This window comes from Heptranchias perlo, chromosome 13, assembly GCF_035084215.1.
Source record: "Heptranchias perlo isolate sHepPer1 chromosome 13, sHepPer1.hap1, whole genome shotgun sequence".
NCBI classification, from domain to species: Eukaryota; Metazoa; Chordata; class Chondrichthyes; order Hexanchiformes; family Hexanchidae; genus Heptranchias; species Heptranchias perlo.
Window position 1 is genome coordinate 18,865,618 of NC_090337.1, and position 22,282 is coordinate 18,887,899.

Consider the following 22,282-nt stretch of genomic DNA (forward strand, 5'->3'; position numbering starts at 1 on the left):
AGAAGTTAGACCCCAAAGTGGAACGAGACATTTGCCTTAACTTAAGCTGCAAGTATATCCTTATGACAGATTGCTTTTATTGCAGCACAGCTGTGGTTGATATGAAAATTACATAAGGGGATATGAAAGACAAACAAACATTCATATTTGTCATTTTTGACACCTGCTTTGATAAATTTTCTGACATTTTGAGCCTACTGTCGTCACTGTTATAATGTAGATGTAAGTCTTGGCAGTTTTCTCTACTAGAACTGTCCAAGCTTTTGTTTTAGTGGGCAATATAGGGGCACACCTTGGAGCTACATTAATTTGCATATACCTCAAATTGTTGAGAACAAATCTTGGTATTATGATATAGGATTTAATTCACCAATGGAGGCAATTGTGCTTAGAACAGCCCTTTTTAAATCTCCAGGCCCACAAAATTCAAACAGGATAAACCACCAAAGAAGAACTGTTCTTCAAAGGTCGTATTGCCAAGGCTCAGAGGTTGCATATGCCCCCAGGAGCAAATGTTAGACACCCCAATCCTACGCTACGACCCATCACCTCTATTTCTGAATTAAAAAAATCAAAAAGTCTTTAGCTCCTGACTAACAGAATTACAGCACAAGAGGAACCAGTGTGTCAAGCAACATCACCGCTGAATCACAAAAAAAACTCCAGAAATTAAAACATTAACTACAACTCAGCTTGGATGCTTAGGGGTTAAAAAAGTTTCCCAAATTCCCACATCAGAAAAGAATCTCTGGTCTATCTTTTTCAATCGTATTACAATAACCTTATGATTTTTTTAAAAAAAAATTCATTCTTGGGCTGTAGGCGTCACTGGCAAGGTTGGTATTTGTTGACCAGCCCTGAGATGGTGGTGGTGAGCCTTCAACTGAGTGGCTTGCAAGTTTACTTAAGCAGGTAGTTGAATCAACTACATTGGTGTGGGACTGGAGAGTCACATATAGGGCAGACTTGGTAAGAACATTTGGGAACCAGTTGGGTTTTTATGACAATCGGCAGCTTCATGGTAACCTTTATTGGTACCAACCTTTTTTATTTCCAAATTTTTTTTGTAAAACTGAATTCAAATGCTGAAACTGCCATGTGGGATTTGAATTCGCATTCTCTCAGTCCAGGCCTCTGGATTACTAGTCCAGTGACTCGGTCCTCTCCCCTTCCTGGGCCAACAAACAAGACAGGTATTGATTAACAAATAAAAGTGATGGTCACATACATGGTGTGAAAAAAAACAATATTCTGATTTCATTTAATTTACTACCACATTGTATACAGTTAACTATATTTACATACATGGTTTTACTTCTGATAATCTTGCACAAGCTTGCTCACATAAAGGTACAATAGAAAAAAAAAGTTTGCCACATTTAAAAAATTTACACAGCGTAAACCTGGAAGTATGTTTTCTTCAAAGTTATATTTGCATTCAATGCTCCTGCAGTAAAAGTCTTCATTATAAAGGTCCAGATTTAAATTTGTACATCTGCAGGTCATGTGCAAAGTAGGTGATATACTAAAAGATACATCATTTAGTTTAAATCTTTACACTGTAAACACTTGTCTGATCCAAAAATTAATGGAATACTTTAGTTGAAGGCTGTACAGTGAACTATTTCCTTCAGCATTCATGGAAAACATAGTCCCCTCTCCACACATTTACAAAACATTTTTTACTAAAAGAACAGACATGCTCAGGCAGTTTCAGACGATGGCTGTTCAAATGAAATATTGGGCCTCAGCTCCCAGCACCCCATGCTACTAATTGCTTTCAGTGGTGCACAGGTATGCTGGGAGCAAAAGTTTAAGCATACTAAGATTTCAGTGCCCAACTAAATCTGTGGTACGAATGTCTGTCCTCATCAGAAGGCCATTGCATGGCAAAAATTCAAAATAAAAGTCAATGAAAGGGGAATAAATTTTTGATGCATACTCAAAAGGAGACAGTTTTATTGCCTTACCTCTCAGCATTCTTTTCAAACTCAGTGCAAAGACAGAAAACATAAGGACCCATAACCAGAAATTCATCTTCATATGACAGCAGAATACAAGCACAATATGTTCCATGTACATCACTTCACATAAAACTCCTGCAAAACCTTTTAAATGAAACCCTTCCGATCAATAAGTCATAAATTCCAAAAAGCAGCTTGATAGCTTTATTCTTTGTTCTGTTCCATGATGCTTTCTCTACAGGTCCTATATAGTCACTTGAACATCAGGTTCAATAACATGTTTAAAAAGTCCTGAAAGCTACACATTCCCTACTCACAGACATGCAAAATGAGTGATGTTAAATGTTTTATGAAGTGACATAATAAATATTTTTGAAGTAAAGCAACTAAACATCCCTTTGTCCTCATGATTCCTTTTCCTGCGTTGTATGGAGTGAGCAATCAGTGCTTGGACCTTGAGAAAGTCTGTATGGTACAGAAGAGGCAAAAAAACAGCTGTTTTTGAAAAGACCTGTTGTTCGGTTAGCACATGATCTGGTTCACACAGTGCCTACTCAGCGCCGGAACCAAAGCCAGCTATTGATCAGCCAGAACCCCACGGTGATAGAGTACATGATGATTTCACGTCGGGTGCGCTCTCTGTTTTCTTCTTCCAGAAGTTGGAGTCGACGGTTCAGTTTTATTATCTGACAGAGACAGAAAGCAATTATCACATTTAAAGAGAAGCATTCTATGCATTCCTGTTCAATGTGATTTAAAAAAAAATGTTACAGGAGTGCAAGCATTGTTTGCGTGTATTGTATTTCCATCCCTAGAAGATTTTTTTTTTTAAATGGTGGGAGGGAAAGGGAAGGGTAATGGTAAATCCATTCTTTTATCTCCCTTCCTTTCTTGCAATATGTACCATTCCAAAGGGCAGCCAGACACCCTACAGCCAGGCCTCTGCCAATGATGCTCCTCAATTAACTTAGAAGCCCAAACGGTAGGCATATTCATGTACACAACACTGGCATAAGAGTGAGTTTATAAATGAATGTAGTACCTGTCTTCGTAAGGAAACAGAATCCACAAGAGCCATATCATCTGGTGTTCCTTCCACTGCAGATTCACAGTTGGAAAGGCTATACCTAGGGACAAGGACAAGGTAAGATTACCATCTATACACCCAAATCAACAAATAATTCATTTAATTCAGCTTCACCATAGTTGCACTAAGTTAAAGGAGAACTAAACTGCAAATGAAATTATTTGTTTCATGTCTCTACAGTATATTATCCCTCGTCCACTCTTGGCTCACTTATTTAAAACAGCTAAATTGCAGCATTGTCTTTGTACAAATTAAGAACTATCAGCAAGATTTATTTCAATTATTCCAACTCTTAAAATGTTTGAAATAAACATTTCAAATGTCAAAGTAATTAAATGGTGAGAAATTGTTAGTGAAGGAATTTTGTTACTGCTGGGGTTCCATTCTACTGTATAGAGGGAAGTGTGATTACTGTAATAATGAAATAAATGGTCCAACAGCAGGATTTAATTCCTCTAATAGGTCAATGAAACAATTGTCTTTTGGCAAGTACTGCAAACAATCTCAGTCTAATTGTTTAAAAAAAATCCATTTACATTCTAGACCTCAAAGCAATAACCTTTATTAGGTTATAAGGATGCAGCATCTCATAAACCCAAGATTCCTGTTCAATGAAGATAGTTTCTAGCCTCTAGCTATCTATTACCCTGTTTAAATTGGGAACTGAATAATGAACTGGACCCAAAATCCAACAACCAATTTGAACTCAGTAAATTCTGCACTCCAACTTAATCAAGATATATAGTAAACCCACCTCTGTAGCAGGTTTCATGTGAAAACCTGTTTAAAAACTTCCAAAATAAATGGTGCCTGATTTATGGCTGCACCTATTCTTCCCACGGATGGCATATAGTCAATGTTGCATACCCCACCAGCAAGGGGGCCGGGGGGGGGGGGGGGGAGAAAAAAAGCAATCAATATTTTAGTGCCACATTACAAACACGCTTATCTAGACTCTCAACTAGCTGTATAAGAACCCAAAAATAATTTGTTTGCATCTTACATGTTCCCAAAAAATATTATGGTTCTGCTGAAAAGATAAAGGGGGCAGCTTCACTCAATGTATTTACATGCATTGTAAAGTGAGACCAGATTATGACACTGGCTCACAATATAAGCAAGCTATATGAACATAAGAAATAGGAGCAACAGAAGGCCATACGGCCCCTCGAGCCTGTTCCGCCATTCAATAAGGTCATGGCTGATCTTAGACCTCAACTCCACTTTCCCGCTTGATCCACATATTCCTTGATTCCCTTAGTGTCCAAACATCTATCAATCTCAGCCTTGAATATACTCAACGAATGAGCATGCACAGCCCTCTGGGGTAGAGAATTCCAAAGATTCACAACCCTCGAGTGAAGAAATTTCTCACGTCAGTCCTAAATAGTTGACCCCTTATCCTGACAATATGCCCTCTAGTTCTAAAGATTCCAGCCAGGGGAAACAGCCTCTTAGCATCGACCCTGTCAAGCCCCCTCAGAATCTTATTTGTTTCAATGAGATCACCTCTCATTCTCCCAGAGAGTATAGGCCCCATCTACTCAATTTGTACAGTCTACTTACCTTAATTCAAAGTTGCTTAATTCAAATTATCTTTAATTTTAAACACTAAATTTCCACTTTGCTGTGTTATTTAGATTGCTTAATTTAAGTTACAGGCCAATTCATTTATTTTATTGGAACAACTTCAAATTATCAGGAGTAGGCAGTTTAACAAGCAAGAAAGGAACTGCCTTCATAGCCACCTCAAAAGAACCAGAAGGCAAAACAAATCAACATGGATTTAGTGTATTTCATCCTTTTACTGCTCATATGACCAGCTCCCACTACAATTTTATAATAGATTACATTTCGGATTAGAAACTCACCATTCAAATAGATTCCAACATTGAAAAGGAAAGGGTATAGGGCTAATACCAAAGCCTGCAATAGAGACCATGAATGGCCATATTTACCTGGAGCTATCAAGCACAGGGTTAGATGAAGTAGCACAAGTTGACCCGCCAGGAATTACTTCTCTGGTTTCCAGGAAAAAGACAATAGGACAGATGACAGTATTCAGGATATAGAATGGCAAAGGAAAGAACAGGAATAAGTACATAGACTTAGACACAGACAGGTCTCAGATTATTATAACTACAAGGTGCAATGCCTACTTTTAAAATGAAAACATAACTTACATTTATATGAAGCCTTGAATGTAGAAAAACATCTGACTGCTTTACAGTTTCAAAGATAAGGTTCAAAGACTTACATCAAGTACTGTAGAGACACCACCCAGGCACTGCAGCCTTTACTGAACACAGTAATGACCCTAACTTTCCACAACTTCCACTGTACCATCCATACTGCAGCCTTTAAGAACCAACTTTTAGGCATTATCATTCTTGTTGGTGTGACTGGATGACATTTTAAAGGTGTAACAGGTAGTGATTATGCAAAGTATTCTGGGGCTAAATCAACAGTTTCAGTAAACTACAGTGATTGCTCATCACCATCTGAAAGAAATACATTCAGCTGTCTAGTGCATACTGCACATCGTAACATTGCATATTGTACCCTGGGTCTTACTCTACACAAGAGTAATTTTCAAAGGACATGGGGGAGGGGAAAGAGTGTACACATTCCGTAACCTACCATAAGAACTAGAATTAAAGTCCATTCTTTTGCAGTTATCCATATAGCCTTTCACATAGTTAACTAGTATTGTAAGCATTGGCATGACAGTGCACAAGAAAAAAAGGTGCATATAAAACACACAGTTGAGTTGTATGGAAAAGCAACCTAACCTCTACCACTCAAGTTATTCATTTTATTCCTACCCTTATACAATGTTGCAGGTAGGCTTGAGGCGCATTCTCAAGCCTTTATCCATCTACTTTCTTTTACTTTACAAAAATGGCACATCTCTCCAGTCACAAAAACAAGCTGAGGCGGCATAATTGGATTTATGAAAAATAGGGATCCACTTCTTGTTTGCTTTGTGAAGTTTTAAATGTATTTCATGGTTTCAGTCACTGGCTTGGGGTGGACTGGCGTAGGGGAAGAGAAAGAGGGTTTGATGAGTATGTCTCACTCCTACTATTTGGAATGCAACATTCAGTTCAACATGGTGTGATTAATATCTTTGAGATAAGAACCTGTAATGTGTCACAGCAAGTTCAAGATTTTCACATACAAGAATTCTGCTATGGGCTGTACCATTTGAGCTGCATGCTGGTCAATCCATTTCAGTACAGGGCTAGATATAGCAGTAGCACACAAACCACTTGCAGTGCATCTCATGATTAGAATCAGAAAAGCAAATGGCTAAAAAGGTACAGCATTGCCAATAAACAACATTGTGCAAGTTATCAGAGTATTCCCTACTGCTATTGCAAATCAATGCATGATTAAAAAAGCAGTAATTTTAATAGATTGCTATGGGCAAGTAAAACCACACTATATCACATGCATAATAGGCAGGTCCAAAATTCACCTTTTGTGCACCGAACATAAGCTTTCTTGAATCCCCTCCAAATTAATATTTAAACAATAATTAATGAACCACAAATAAATTGTTCAGTTCCAATGCCAGTGTGTAGATGTCTAAACATAGGAACAGGAGTAGGCCATTCAGCTTCTCGAAAGTATGTCTCTATCCCAATTGCGATGTCCGCAACTGAAGTCCAATTTATAAACCAGCCCAGCTTGGTTTTAATTTTGGAGTCCAATATCTGATGTATTGGTACTGCAGTGGCTCTCAAATCACAATTGTTCTATTGCATCACTACAACTGAGCACCCCCACCCACCCTTTTATTTTTGCAGGGCAAATACAAATAGCAAGTAACATCCTGCTGGCTGTGTTTACAATGTATAAATTTCAGTATGGTTTAAAATATGTCCAGACTCATGAGATTTACACACCATATAAACAATTTAAAAAAAATTTGGACTAGTGTGCCAAAATAGGTAAGCCTCATCTTGTAGTAAATAAGGAGAGCCATACAGAATTTAGCCAAAAGCTGTTGAAGGCCACTGGCTATTGATAAACAGGCTCCAGAAGGTTTAGAAAGCCACAATCAAGCACGAGTTAAGAAAAACAGCCTGGTGTTGCTTTCAGCAAATGAAAGAAGCAGTTGTGTACATTGTAACACCTTACAATGTGGCCATAACAAGTTAGTAATGCGCTGTAATGCTGATGATTCAGTAATTTTCCTGGTACAGTGTATGTAACTTTATTTTAAAAAGTGCATGTTTCACAGTTATCAGTTCCTATGCTTTATCATTCTCCAATATTCTTAACAAAATTGGTGATACCTTGTGGATTGCTATGAGCAGCTACATCTGAGAAAAATCCAACTCTCATTCCTACTCAGTAAAGTCAACCAGTCTTCAAGCCTATTATTTGATGAGAAATTATTCTATCCATATACTTTGCTTTAAGTAGTGCAGGAATACAAATTGGACTTTCCTAAAAGAGCCAGCAGACAAATATATGGGAGATCCTTAGGGTCTGATCCTTGGATAACTTTTCCACTTAAGCAGATTAAGTACTCATAGGGCTCCACGTAGTGAGACTGAGCAGCAAAACAAGAATACGGGGAGCAGAAAAAATTCAGCTACAGAGATAAAAACGCTACATTCTTAAAATAGCATTCAAAATTTCTAGCATGTCATTGTAAAGTGTAGAATAATTGGCTTCTGAGAATCACAGGATAAGCCAAGGTGGAGTGTACGGAAGAAAAGGTCAGACGTGACTATGCCAGAGTCTACAAAATCTACATCAATTGTCAACACACCGCAAATAGACCTTGGACTAATTAAGACCATCATATGTGATCACCAGTTTTTCTCCCTCCAACCTTTCTCCATTGAAGAGATGACTTCTTGATGGTGTACCAAAGGCAAGGGTCTCTTTTTGATAACTCACCCAATTGGGCACTATTCGTGCATGAGCCACAATAATAAATTGCAGGTTATTTGATCGTGGGGGGAATTCATAGCCAAATACAATCCTGCCTTCACCTGACATCACATACATTCACGTCTACCAGGGATCACTGTACAATGAAAAGCAGCAGTAACCTTGCTGATTAACCTGGGATGCTGAGACCAACTATTACTGACAAGGTATTCAAAAGGGCACTGTACAAGTTCCCACGAGTGAACAGGTAGGTAGGTAAACGGAAATAGTGGTATCAGTCACCGTGGTATCCTGGAGCTTGCATAATTGCCTGCAAGGGATGGAGACGAATTTCCCAATTTCTAGATTGGGCTACGGTTTTTTCGCCTCTTTAGGAGATTGTGTGGCTCTGTGGGTGGGGAAAGGTGTGGGGTCGGATGGGTTTAATGGTGTGTGTAGATTGCACCTTGTATGACGGGACAAGCATGATGCAGGAGCTGGTCTTTTTAACGTCCTCCTTTCTCATATTTTCATACTGGATGATTCGGTATTACACTAGAGATTGAAACTGGGACAATCATGACCTGTATGATCAGCTACTCACAGGATAGACTCATTGAGCATGAGGGAAGCCCTAATTTTATTTATTACATGGATGCAGTGTGTTTTTTGTCTTCTCCACTCTGGGGGATCTGCCATCTCCAGCCGAGGGTAGCCTGCTCCTATGTTTCTACCAAAATAGCCCAATCCTATGCCCCTCCACTGGCAACTGGACTGAGATTATGACCTCAGTATAGGGAATATGCAGAAACAAACACGCATTCTGCTACCAACTAGTTTAAAAGTGAATTTTGGACCCACCTTTTAAACATCAGAACACAGTAATTAGACATAAGCCACTGATTCTAAATGCAAACATTACAGAGAGGAAAGCCTATGGCAAGCATTTGCATCCTCTACTGTATTAAAGCACAACACAACTGAAGTCCAATAGCCAATCAATCACCTTCTGCGATTTTCATCTAGCATGTCCAAGACTTGCTGGTAAGCCCTACGGGTGGTGGAGTGGATTATTGACAAAATGCCATGAGGAGAGTATGCGTTTGGTCCTTCTTCAGAGGAGATGAGTGGAGGATAAAGACGAGGCTGAGGCTGAGGCTGGGGAGTTGGTGTCACACTGTCCATATGCACACAACAGAGCAAGAGAAAAACATGGAAATCAGATTCAGACAGAACTACAAACAATGGAAAATGAGCTTCACATATAAGTGATATCGTAGAGTACTAGTCTCCTAGTCTCTTCCAAGCTCTGAAGATAGTTCACTTTAAAGGTGACACTACCGATGGTGAGTACTTAACCTACAGTGCAAGTGAGCTGCTTATATTTTTAAAAAAACCTTTTCAAAACATTAGCGAAATTCTATGGATCGCCTCCAGCAAACACTGGAATGGAAAGCGGATAAACAGGAGTGACAACAGTCAAGGGGATTCCCATGGAGTATATTTCAACCATAATAGTGGTGCTGATGTAGGAATGACCTCCCACTGAGTACTTACGTTGGTTTTTTTTTTAAGCAAATACTCAGAGACCTGAAATAAAACAGTAAATCAAAAAGCACACTTCAGCCTGTGAGCAGCTTCTAATCATACCAATGCCAATACTATGGACCAGAAGTACTCTTAGGGATCCTTTTGGCTTATGTTATTTCCATTGTATGTGCTGAATGAAATGAATACACAGGGCTGAAGGGCCCTATAAACAGCAACATCCCATCTTTTAAAAAAAATCCATACAGGTAATGTTTCAGTAAGTTACTGTCTCTTAGGTAACATTTGGTATCAGTGAAATGAAGAAAAGACCACCTTATTGACACTAAAATGTATCAATGTTTTACAGAATTTTTAAAGAACAAACATACCATGGCAAACAAAGATTTTCTTTTTTAGAAAAAGATTATCCCTGGGATTTTAAATGTGACCATGAATATTCAATTTGATGTCCAACATTAGAGAAGTTAGACTTTGCAGAAATGCAAGAACATGAATGTAACGTGGTCAACCATAACCAGCTACAGCCATGTAGAGCTTAGCAAGATAGTGAGCAGGTACTAGATCAAGGAGATTCATAGAACTTTGCTACGGTTTTCTGCTTCTGCGCTCGCCAGCTCTCAGTTTTTCACCCAATGGGTGGAAGATTGCAGGCTGGAGAGTGTAGAAGCAGAAAACCCTAGCCTACAGGTACAAAAACATATGGTGCTGCCAAGTGAAGAGAAGCATCACAGCTTAGGCACTTAGAGATTCAGTATCTGGAAGCTTTGTCCAGCCAGTTTGTTGCTGCACTGGAGGAATTCATTTCAAACCTTTAAATGGAAGAGTAGCAAAGTGGCAAAAACTATAGTACAAGATGGTAGAGAGTTCTGTATCTATAATTCCCCAACTGCCACTAAAGCTGAGCAGGATGCAGGATAGCCAAATAAGGAGGGAAAGAAAAAAATAAGGTGGACAAGTCATCCAGAGCTGCTCTACTGAACTTCATATATGCCTTTTACAAAGCACCCTTGGTCGGGAAATGGTGTATGGTTTGGGGGATGACAGAGTAAAAAGGATAGTTATTATACCATCAAATTACTGAATCCACAGGTCTTCTCTTCATAATACTGACTGTCAAATTATCAGGGCCTCTTGCAAGGACATATATGTTCACTCACCTCCTTCATTTGAATACAAAGTAGTTTTTTCTCGTTTGAGAAACCAGTAATGTACTAGTGTAATCTGGATTTCTAAAGTCAACTAGAACTTTGCGTGAGCATGGACTTTTGAGCCATCTATGAACAAAGGGTCCTCCGAACGGCCTGTTTTTGTGCTGTACATTCTATGTAATTCAGGCTGGCCTTATCTGATACATTGATTGTATTAGATCTTCTCAGGATCCCAAAAATTTTCCACGTTGCCAATCACTGATTTCCACCATCTTCCAACAGGAACTGTATTCCTATCATCTAACCAGAAACTAAAAATGGTCCAGACAGCATTAAAACTTCCTCCCAAGTGCTAAATGGAAGCTGCCGCTGCAGAGGGTCAAGAGTATAGTGCAGCTACATTTAGAAAAACCCAGCCTGCTGCCTGGTTGGCCGTGTTTCCCAAGCACAGGTGATGTGAATTTCTACGAGAGGGAAAGTAGCCCATCGTCTTTCAGAAACATGCCACAACATCCAATTTCATTCAGCTGCTCAGTTTCTCTTTGCAATATTAAGAAAAACATGGAAATGATCTGTTAAATAAATTGTAAACAATTTTACAACACCAAGTTATAGTCCAACGATTTTTATTTGAAATCTACAAGCTTTCGGAGGTTTCCTCCTTCCTCAGGTAAATGTTCAGGAGCTCCTTGAAGCCTACGCATTTATACATCACAGAACAATACATGGTGTTTACAGACTGCCCCTGCAACTGCCCGTTGCCAAGGCAATCACCGTGTTCAGACAGAGAGGTGTCACCTACAGAACCCCCGAATACACATTCAACAAAAAAACAAACAGGAAAAAAAGAGAGGCAGAAACATCCGGAAGGCAGAGAAAGCCAGCAAATGACCCATTATATTAAAAGCAGATAACATTTGTTCGCTGGTGGGGTAACGTGTAGCGTGACATGAACCCAAGATCCCGGTTGAGGCCGTCCTCATGGGTGCGGAACTTGGCTATCGATTTCTGCTCGACGATTTTGCGTTGTCGTGTGTCTCGAAGGCCGCCTTGGAGTACGCTTACCCGAAGATCGGTGGCTGAATGTCCCTGACTGCCGAAGTGTTCCCTGACTGGGAGGGAACCCTCCTGTCTGGCGATTGTTGCGCGGTGTCCGTTCATCCGTTGTCGCAGTGTCTGCATGGTCTTGCCAATGTACCATGCTCCGGGGCATCCTTTCCTGCAGCGTATGAGGTAGACAACGTTGGCCGAGTCACAGGAGTATGAACCATGCACCTGGTGGGTGGTGTCCTCTCGTGTGATGGCGGTATCTGTGTCGATGATCTGGCATGTCTTGCAGAGGTTACCGTGGCAGGGTTGTGTGGTGTCGTGGACGCTGTTCTCCTGAAAGCTGGGTAATTTGCTGCGAACGATAGTCTGTTTGAGGTTGGGTGGCTGTTTAAAGGCGAGTAGTGGAGGTGTGGGGATGGCCATAGCGAGGCGTTCGTCGTCATTGATGACATGTTGAAGGCTGCGGAGAACATGGCGTAGTTTCTCTGCTCCGGGGAAGTACTGGACGACGAAGGGTACTCTGTTGGTTGCGTCCCGTGTTAGTCTTCTGAGGAGGTCTATGCGATTTTTCGCTGTGGCCCGTCGGAACTGTCGATCGATGAGTCGAGCGTCATATCCCGTTCTTACCAGGGCGTCTTTCAGAGTCTGTAGGTGTCCATCCCGTTCCTCCTCGTCTGAGCAGACCCTGTGTATTCGCAGGGCCTGTCCATAGGGGATGGCCTCTTTGACGTGGTTAGGGTGGAAGCTGGAAAAGTGGAGCATCGCGAGGTTGTCCGTGGGCTTGCGGTAGACTGAGGTGCCCGTCTTTGATGGAGATTCGTGTGTCCAAGAAAGAAACTGATTCTGAGGAGTAGTCCATGGTGAGCTTGATGGTGGGATGGAACTTGTTGATGTAATCGTGTAGTCTCTTTAGTGATTCTTCGCCGTGGGTCCATAGAAGGAAAATGTCGTCGATGTATCTGGTGTATAGCGTTGGTTGGAGGTCCTGTGCAGTGAAGAAGTCCTGCTCGAACTTGTGCATGAAAATGTTGGCGTATTGGGGTGCAAATTTGGTCCCCATGGCTGTTCCGTGTGTTTGGGTAAAGAACTGGTTATCGAAGGTGAAGACATTGTGATCCAGGATGAAGCGGATGAGTTGTTGGATGGCGTTTGGAGATTGGCTGTTGTTGGTGTTGAGTATTGATGCTGTCGCAGCGATGCAGTCATCGTGGGGGATACTGGTGTAGAGTGCCGAGACGTCCATCGTGGTGAGAAGTGTTCCTGGTTCAACTTCGGGTAAGCGTTCTCCAAGGCGGCCTTCGAGACACACGACAATGCAAAATCGTCGAGCAGAAATTGATAGCCAAGTTCCGCACCCATGAGGACGGCCTTAACCGGATCTTGGGTTCATGTCACGCTAAACGTTACTCCACCAGCGAACAAATGTTATCTGTTTTTAATATAATGGGTCATTTGCTGGCTTTCTCTGCCTTCCGGATGTTTCTGCCTCTCTCTCTCTCTCTCTCTCTCTTTTTTTTTTCCTGTTTGTTTTTTTGTTGAATGTGTATTCGGGGGTTCTGTAGGTGACACCTCTGTCTGAACACGGTGATTGCCTTGGCAACGGGCAGTTGCAGGGGCAGTCTGTAAACACCATGTATTGTTCTGTGATGTATAAATGCGTAGGCTTCAAGGAGCTCCTGAACATTTACCTGAGGAAGGAGGAAACCTCCGAAAGCTTGTAGATTTCAAATAAAAATCGTTGGACTATAACTTGGTGTTGTAAAATTGTTTACAATTGTCAACCCCAGTCCATCACCGGCATCTCCACATCATGTTAAATAAATGATATAGACTTCCTCCCTAAAAAGCTTTAGTATTGGATTCTTCTAAAATTTTCAAAAATAAAATGATCTTAGAGTAAAAATGAGACAAAGCCCTCAGCAATTTTAAACTGTCAATGTGGCTTCTTCCATTCCTGGTCTGTTTTGTAAAAATCTAGTAGATTTGTTGGGAGTGAATGAAAATGCAGGATGAATGATGATGAAAGATCAAAGTTCTGGAAATCAAGCTGCCTACATTCCAGCTGATTATTACTTTTATAATAATAATGTTGATACAGTTCCCCCGGGGGCCAGTTAATATTCCCCAGTGAGTTTTTAAATGGAGGAATTGTGGCAAGATTTTATTCAGAACTTCTTAAAAGAAAGAGACATGTGGTTTCTTCCATTTAACAGAACCCTCAGACACCAGTTGACCTAGCTCATCTATAATTGTAAATCAATATAAATTTAAACATCGATAAACTAGCCTTTTCCCCCCCCATGTACAATTATAGTGGAGATGCCTATGAATGAAATAAGGTACAGTGAAATTAGGTTTAAGAAAACTCCTAAAAATGGTCACCAATTTATCTGTCACTTGATATGAATTCATGGTGAAATGAATAGTTCAATATATCTGAATCATGCAATTTGGATGAAAGTTCCTAAAATTTCCCCACTCTAATTCAATCCTCAAATGTGACCAGTTACCTTAAAACCATATTGGACTGCATTTCTCTCTCCAGCCTCTTGAAGAGGTTACAAGGAAAGTATCCCGTAGGGTCGATGAGGGTAATGCATTTAATGGAGTCTACATGGATTTTAGTAAGGCTTTTGACAAGGTCCCACATGGCAGACTGGTCAAAAAAGTAAAAGCCCATGGGATCCAAGGGAAAATGACAAATTGGATCTAAAATTGGCTCAGCGGCAGGAAGCAAAGGGTAACGGTCGACGGGTGTTTTTGTGGCTGGAAGGCTATTTCCAGTGAGGTTCTGCAGGATTCAGTACTAGGTCCTTTGCTTTTTGTGGTATATATAAATGATTTAAATGAAGGGGGCATGATTAAGTTTGCAGATGATACAAAAATTGGCCATGTAGTTGATAGGGAGGAGGAAAGCTGTAGACTGCAGGAAGATATCAATGGACTGGTCAGGTGGGCTGAAAAGTGGCTAATGGAATTCAATCTGGAGAAGTGTGAGGTAATGCATTTGGGGAGAGCAAACAAGGCAACGGAATACACAATAAATGGTAGGATACTGAGGGGTGTAGAGGAAGAAAGGGACCTTGGAGTGCACGTCCACAGATCCCTGAAGGTAGCAGGACAGGTAGACAAGGTGGTTAAGGCGGCATACGGGATACTTTCCTTTAATAGCCAAGGCATAGAACATAAGAGCAGGGAGGTTATGCTAGAACTGTATAAAACACTAGTTAGGCCACAGCTTGAGAACTGCGTACAGTTCTAGTCACCACATTACAGGAAAGATATGATTGGACTAGAGAGGGTACAGAGGAGATTTACAAGGATGTTGTCAGGACTGGAGAATTTTAGCTATGAGGAAAGATTGGATAGGCTGGGGTTGTTTTCTTTGGAACAGAGGAGGAGGAGGAGTGGTGATTTAATTGAGGTGTATAAAATTATGAGGGGCCTAGAGAGAGTGGACAGGAAGGACCTATTTCTCTTAGCAGACAGGTCAATAACCAGGGGGCATAGATTTAAAGTAATTGGTAGAAAGATTAGAGGGGAGCTGAGGAAAATTTTTTTCACCCAGAGGGTGGTGGGGGTCTGGAACTCTCTACCTGAAAAGGGTGGTAGAGGCAGAAACCCTCATCGCATTTAAAAGGTACTTGGATATGCACTTGAAGTGCCATAACCTACAAGGATACGGACCAAGTGCTGGGAAGTGGGATTAGGCTGGCTAACTCTATTTCGACTGGCAGACAGAATGGCCTCTGTCTGTGCCATAAATTTACATGTTTCTTTCTATGTTTCTAAATGGGTAGGGAAGGCTACTGCCTGGTTTGATATTTGTAGCAAAATTCTTAACCCATTCTTTAAATGCAGTTATGATTTCACTAAAAAGACATTCAGCACCCCCCTACTCCCTGAAAAGCAGGTTGTCCAGCTGGTGAGATAAATTCAGCACTTGTGTAGTTAATGAAATTATGAAGCCTGCAAATCAATGTTGCTATTTTCTGGTTCCCACATATTTTTTACTGGCCACTGTGTTCTATGTAGGTCATCTTCTTCATTAAACTGATTTTAAAAAATATCTTGCATTGTAGGTACATGTGATAATTCACATCCTCAAATGTAGTGCATAATTTCAGGTGGTCAAAGGGTAAATTAAGATTCCTTATGGCCAGGCATGGATAAGCCATTCGACTACAAAAACACTAGCTCAAATCTTCCACTAACTAGCTATCTTCAAGTTCACTGTACAGTATAGAGTGATTCTTATTACAAATCACATTTTCTCCTACTGTTGATTTTTTTAAAAAAAATTGAACTCAAATAGCGACAGGGATCTCTCCAGTCCACAGTGATAGTCGGGTAGGGAAAAATGATAAACAACTCATTGTTAAGAATTGTTAAATCCGTCGCAATCAAAATCGGGCTCAAATGTTCTCTGTTGAAAGTACAGCCTACAGCAAATAGAAGTTCTGTGTTTTCAAACAGTATAATTGTATAGTTATTTATCATAAACTTTTTGACTATAACTTACTGTGGTGTGACTAGTTCAGCTTCCTGTTTGTGGAATCAAAGGGACAGAGGAAGCAGCTTCTCTTTGTGGGGAGATGGGGCAAGTACAATGATGCAATGAATTTTGATCAGGGTCATTAAAATGTATATTCCAACAAGAAACTAAATGTACCGTGGAACAAATGGCTTCATCAAGACCAGAAAGTGCCAAAGAGCAATTTGAAATACTTGCGGCTGATTCATTTGTTAAAAAAAATCCTCAAAAGTGGATAAAGTACTAGAACATTACATACAAATACTGGCTATATATACTATAAAAGGAATAAAATAACAACCATATAGGTACACATGGTGTAAGACATAACTTACCAGCTCCAGGGCTGGGGAGCAGGGCACCAAGCAAAGGAACATCATAAGGAAGAAAAAAAGTGAAAAGAAACAGGATTACCGAAGCTTTTCATTGAACTGAAATATTGTTGGAGGCCTACTCACATGGACTCTGTTCTGACAAGCTGCCCGTTGTGTCGGGCAGCATTTTCGCTCATTGAACGCTCCCTCCGCACACGACCCTGTGAGCGAACCTGAAGAGAAGTCATTCAGTTAGCAGATGGGTTTGTCTAATCACTTCCAAGTTAAAAACACAAGTAAATCACTCAACAACCTTTTCCTTTCAGAGGAAGTTTTCAACATCCAAGACATTTGGATTATCTGCTAATTATCCCTAAAAAAGTAGTTTGCTAACTTTGTGAATAAAATCAGTGACTTCTCTCCTTCTCCAATCCTCATTTCTGTTTCTCCCATTTTTCCTGTTACATTTTGGTATTGGGCCTAGCAAAAGGATCAGATATACATTTTATTTCTATTAGGCTTTATTCCCTCGTTAAAATTCAAGAACCAATTTCAGATAAGTTCATAAATCCAGACTTCCACGCTAAAAACATTTTTTCAGCACCAGCACAGGCAATAATACATTCTCTATAAACTAATGGAAAGGCTTCTGGCTTATAGGTACAGTTTAAACAGAGGTCTACTAGTGCAAACCTCAGGTAGTGATATTATAGGATTAGCAGGTGGAAGCACTTTAAACAAATAAAGAAAACATTAGCCAGAAAATTGGTTCAGAAGGTTACAGGAAAAAGGAGAGACTGAAATGATCAAGTACTCTAAAGAACACAATAGCTTCTGTGATATTGAGGTTGTGTTATCTGTGGCAGGGACTGGGGATAGACAAATATTCTGGAGTTTCACTTGAAGTATTTAAACAGAAAGTTCCCTAAAAAAAAGTGGGTAGGATAGACTCCATGATAAGGTAGACTGCATATGGTGTGCATATGAGCTTGATGGGCTGAATGGATTGTTCTTTGCTTTATGTTCTTTTGACAGAGGAACACATTTTGCTTAACATCCCATGACTGTTATATAACAGAGCCAATCCCTGGATCATCTTTATAGCCTCCAGATGTATTGGTACAAACCAATTGTGAGTGATCGAGGTGTGACAGGGAATAACTTCACCTCCAAGGCACTTACAGGTCATGCTATGTTCAGTTGAGCTCTCTAATGTTCTTAAATTTTCCTGAGTACTTAGCTGTAATCATTTTAGGAGTGACAATTCATTGAAAACATTTAGATAACTGCTGAAATGTGCACAAAAGTGACCAAATTGAATGGGAATGTTTGTTCATCATGGAGGTTCCCATTAAGCACCTTGTGAATACAAAAACACTACACCGAATAACTGAAACACACGCATTTTGGTGGCATCATCATCAAAATGGGTTCTGAGCCCTGGCTGCTGCACAGAGAACCTTTATCATACATGACAAAGAAAAAATTATGTAACAGTAATATTGCATATTTTGTTGATATGTAGACCTGTTACTTTGTGGTATAGTTCAAATCCTGAACTGTCATCTATTACAAAAAAGCAGCTATTTTCTTCAAAATTGCAGTTTGCTTCTTCCTTTAGCATTAATATTAAACACCTAATTACAATTATGGTGGGTAAGAGACTCACTTACCTCCTCACTCTGCAGTGTTGGAATAACAGGTCGCTCTAGATCCAAGAAATCTAAGGGTTGCTCACTTAGAGTGAGTACACGTGGAGGTGTTTTCAATGCCAATGGTTCTATAGGAACTGACGTCATAAGGTCAAGATCCCTTGGTCTAGAATTGCTATGGTCACCTAGAATAACAACCAAAACAGTCTGTCACTCTTTAAAAGGTCTTCAGAACTGTAAAATTACAATTATTCTATTATAATGAACATGTGCAAAGTGATGCAATAATCTTCAAACACTAATTGCAAAGTAGAAAAAAAATAAAATCCATGCAAACCAAAAATTGGTAAGAACTACATTGAAAATAATGGACCACCAGCAAGACTTAGAATGGAGGAGGAGGTGGTCGGATATAATAGAATAGCCTCCAATATTTTTCTTTTGGACCCAGATGATTTTGATGTGATCCTATCCACATAAATCTCTGCTCAGCATTGTAACATTTTTTAGATCAGCCACAAGTACACACTGAAACCCAGAGGATTCAAGAATGAATATGGTGCTCACTCATCTGGAAAGTTTCCAGTGGTTTATGCATCAGAATATTTATGGTACTCCTTTATTTGTGATGTACAAAAATCAAAGAAACAGGATTACTGAAGCCTGTGTCACAGATATCACTTCAAAAAGATAGCAGAAAACTCTGAACTGTCATCTATTACAAAAATGCAGCTGCTTTCTTTGAAATTAATATCATTTTGCAGTTTGCTTCTTCCTTCAGCATTAAACACCTAATTACACCAAATAATCTAGAAGCATTGCCATATCAGTAAAGAATGCAACACCTCGTGTGTAACTTTGTAATATTCTGTCTGGGCTGATGCAATAGTATTGGAACAAATTCAAGTGTTCCCCCCCCACCCCATCAGGGGGAAGGACATAACTAATACACAACAAGCTGCCCATTCAAATTAAAAGGTGCTGTCTATACTTTGACAAAATTAAGATAACCTACAGGATTAAGAGGGTCTTCGTGCTTCTGATTACATTTTAGATGAAAGTATAAATGGGCACACTTCCGGATTACATTTTAAATGGAGGGTACAAACAGGCACCATGTTTTAGGGATAAATGCTCCCCCTTTTTAAAAAAACTTGCTTCATGTTATGTACTGGTCACAATTTGCAACTACTTGAAACATGTGGCTGTTTTACAGAACTCAGCATTTGTGGACAGAATCGAGGCACCAAAAGCAGAGTCCGTGCTTTCTAAATGCTAACAAAATTAATCTCTGAGCAAAGCATAATTTCTGTAAGGAGGTTGTGACTTAACGTCCCTGCCCACACTGAATATGCAGTCACTTTCTACTACTCCCAATCAAGAATGTTTGATACTAATACCATTGCAATACAGATGATTCACACTAGCACAAATGCTTCTTGAACAGGACAATCTTGTTCTTAGGACCATCTCCAGGTTAGAGGAAGAGGCAACAGCACAGAATAAACTCACCTTCTAAACTGGAGAAGCGTGGGGCAAGAAAGCAGTCTATAGGGGCAGTAACGTCAGACTAGGAGTGACTACACTTCAAAAGTACCTAATTGGTTGTAAAGCACTATGGGACAGAGGTCATGAAAGACACTATATTAATGCAAATCTTTCTTTCATCTTTTCTTTAAATTAAATTTAATGAAGACTCAGTGTTGTGAGAATTGGTTTGACATTTACAAAGCTTTAGTCTGAACCAAGAATACAGTACCTGCTATAAAAATCCTCTCTGGCACCTCCATTACAAATGTAGCGCTCTGAAAGTCATCTTGTGCCCGCCTGTCTTCACCGTTCTCTGCTGCAACCTGAAGCTTCTCAGGAACTCTCATTCGCTGGCTAATGCCTTCTGTGTATTCCATCTCATAGTGGATGCGGTTAATTTCAGCCATGTCAGCGGTGGGAGAAGGAAATGCTGCTACATTCATGATACTAAAAGTAATAATGTCTATTAGAACAAAGCATATCAACAATAAAGGAATTTAAAGTTTAGTTAATACACAGAATCTCAACTGCAAGACCAAACTAAACCACAAGAAAAACATGACTGGAATGGAACACATCAGAAATTAAAATGACTCTGATCAAGAATAACCCTTACTTATGCTCAGTGCCACCCTCCCCAGCAGTGGGGAAAATGTGGATGCAACCACAACCCATTCCCCTCCGTTCTACCAATGTGGTGCAGCTTTCAGCCATCTTGCTCCCCACACTTGAAAACTCTCTCCCCAATTCCCTCCACTCTGCTACATTCCTTCCCACCTTCAATCACCTCCTTAAAATCTCTTTCACCACCTAATTTACCTCCTGCTCAATAGTCTTGGAACATTTTCTTACAATAAAGACACGATATAAATATGAATGGTTGCTGCTCTATTTTTTAAAATGGGAGCCCAGTGTATGAAGATTATTGCATAGGTAGATATGGATGGTGGCCTCCTCTTATCTCTGCTAGCATTACGCTTTGACCTCAGAGTAACCCCTACTACATTAGTACAACATTTCCATGTCCTACACCAGCCGTCATTATGAGTTAACCCCTCGGGGTGAAGCTGCCAAGCTAGGGGTCAGATATGGCAGGGAGGGGTGAGGGGAAGCGTGAGGGCGACAGGGGAGACTGGCGAATGGGGACAGATTGTCCTTCACTTGGTTTTCATTTTAAAGTGATTTGCCTCGTACCATTTCTCAGAGAAGCTTTGCCTAAACGCTTTTTCTATGAAACTGCACACTGATATCCGCATCATATCATATCCCTCCCCCATATCGATGTTTACCTTCGCTTGGTACTAATTGCGGCGGCTCCGCCGGGAGGAGAGGCCTTGGGTTCGAACTCGACAACAGGCCGCAGCCACTTTTCCGGGCCCAAGGCACCGGATAAGCCCAACCTCGGATCACGAAGCCCCTGCGGCAAAACCCTTCACAGCGCAGGAGCCATTTCGAGACCGAGCGACTGACTTCTTCCGACTGGGGAAGTGGACAGAGTCGGGCAAGAACTCAACACTTCATCCGTATCAGAGGCTCCCGCCTCTACTGCGCAGGCTCGTCAGCTACGCGCCGGCGCGCTCTTCTTTCGTCGGTGCACAGCTGCGCGCGTGCACAACGGCGCTCGTGCACAACGGCGCGCGCGCGCCTGCCGAACCGTCCCCGGTGCGCGTGAGTGCCGATTGACAGCGCGCACAAGTCAGACGTCTGGGGGGGGGTGCAGCTGGTGGCTGCAGTTTGGAGTTTAGAACATGGGCGAGGATCATTGATAAAGAGTGTTTGTAATTATTCACACCAAATCCAGCGCACAATTAAATCGCATTCAGATAAAGACAGGTTAAAGTTTACTTCATTCCTGCATTGGGGTGGTGTGTTTGGATGACGGCCCCCTTGCAAGATTATGTCGAAAGTAGTATCGTAGCAGTTATGAGTCCTTAAAGCGGATCGCTATTTTAAGGCAAGAGCTCATTTGCTGCACGTTACCATTCTGTATCAATCCAAAAAGTCTGTTCAAAACACCAGTATGAAGCTTCACAAAATCCAGGACTAATGTCAGTCAGCACTTTGTACAAACAATGATCAATACTTACAGTAATCTTCTGGAAAGGGTAGTGGAGACAAACATTCATTTAGGAGACATGTTGTTACGGGTGGAGGATCATAGGTTTCTGTGGAAGGATGAGCTAGATAAGATGATGTGGAGATGCAGGTGATGGACTGGGGTTGACAATTGTAAACAATTTTACAACACCAAGTTATAGTCCAGCAATTTTATTTTAAATTCACAAGCTTTCCGAGGCTACCTCCTTCACCTGAGGAAGGAGGTAGCCTCCGAAAGCTTGTGAATTTAAAATAAAATTGCTGGACTATAACTAGATAAGATGAGTAGCCTTTTTCATTTGTTTATCTTGGTAGAAATGTTTCTGCTGTATGCAACCCTCCACCTGGCATTGGATCACTAGGCACCGGACACGACAAAGGCGAACCAAGCCCAGTCGACCCAGCAAAGTCCTCCTCACTAACATCTGGGGACTTGTGCCAAAATTGGGAGAGTTGTCCCACAGA

At 40.7% G+C, this 22,282-nt stretch overlaps 1 protein-coding gene across 5 annotated transcripts; it reads right to left on the reverse strand.

The window, feature by feature from the left end:
• Positions 1–59: 59 nt before the first annotated feature.
• Positions 60–21,321, reverse strand: mffa (mitochondrial fission factor a). 5 transcript variants are annotated; one of them, XM_067995098.1, is made up of 8 exons: positions 21,010–21,309; positions 19,950–20,167; positions 18,212–18,375; positions 16,683–16,771; positions 8,948–9,118; positions 5,010–5,072; positions 3,007–3,091; positions 60–2,650 (listed from the first exon to the last, which is right to left on the reverse strand). In XM_067995098.1, the coding sequence occupies exons 2-8, from the start codon at positions 20,161–20,163 to the stop codon at positions 2,519–2,521; spliced, it is 918 nt and encodes a 305-aa protein (XP_067851199.1). In that variant the 5' UTR covers positions 20,164–20,167; positions 21,010–21,309; the 3' UTR covers positions 60–2,518. The 5 variants fall into 5 exon arrangements, with proteins under 5 accessions (XP_067851199.1, XP_067851201.1, XP_067851200.1 ...); XM_067995100.1 differs by lacking the exon at positions 8,948–9,118 and having other exon boundaries at positions 21,010–21,308; XM_067995099.1 differs by lacking the exon at positions 5,010–5,072 and having other exon boundaries at positions 21,010–21,308.
• Positions 21,322–22,282: the final 961 nt, after the last annotated feature.

Excerpts from the sequence above, each read along its gene's own strand:
- mffa (XM_067995098.1), bottom strand. The coding sequence starts at position 20,163 with ATGAATGTAGCAGCATTTCCTTCTCCCACCGCTGACATGGCTGAAATT. Across the intron at positions 5,073-8,947 it reads CTAGATGAAAATCGCAGAAG|AGAAGTAATTCCTGGCGGGT; the intron begins GTGATTGATTGG and ends CCTGGAAACCAG. Across the intron at positions 3,092-5,009 it reads CCTGTGCTTGATAGCTCCAG|GTATAGCCTTTCCAACTGTG; the intron begins GTAAATATGGCC and ends CCTTGTCCCTAG.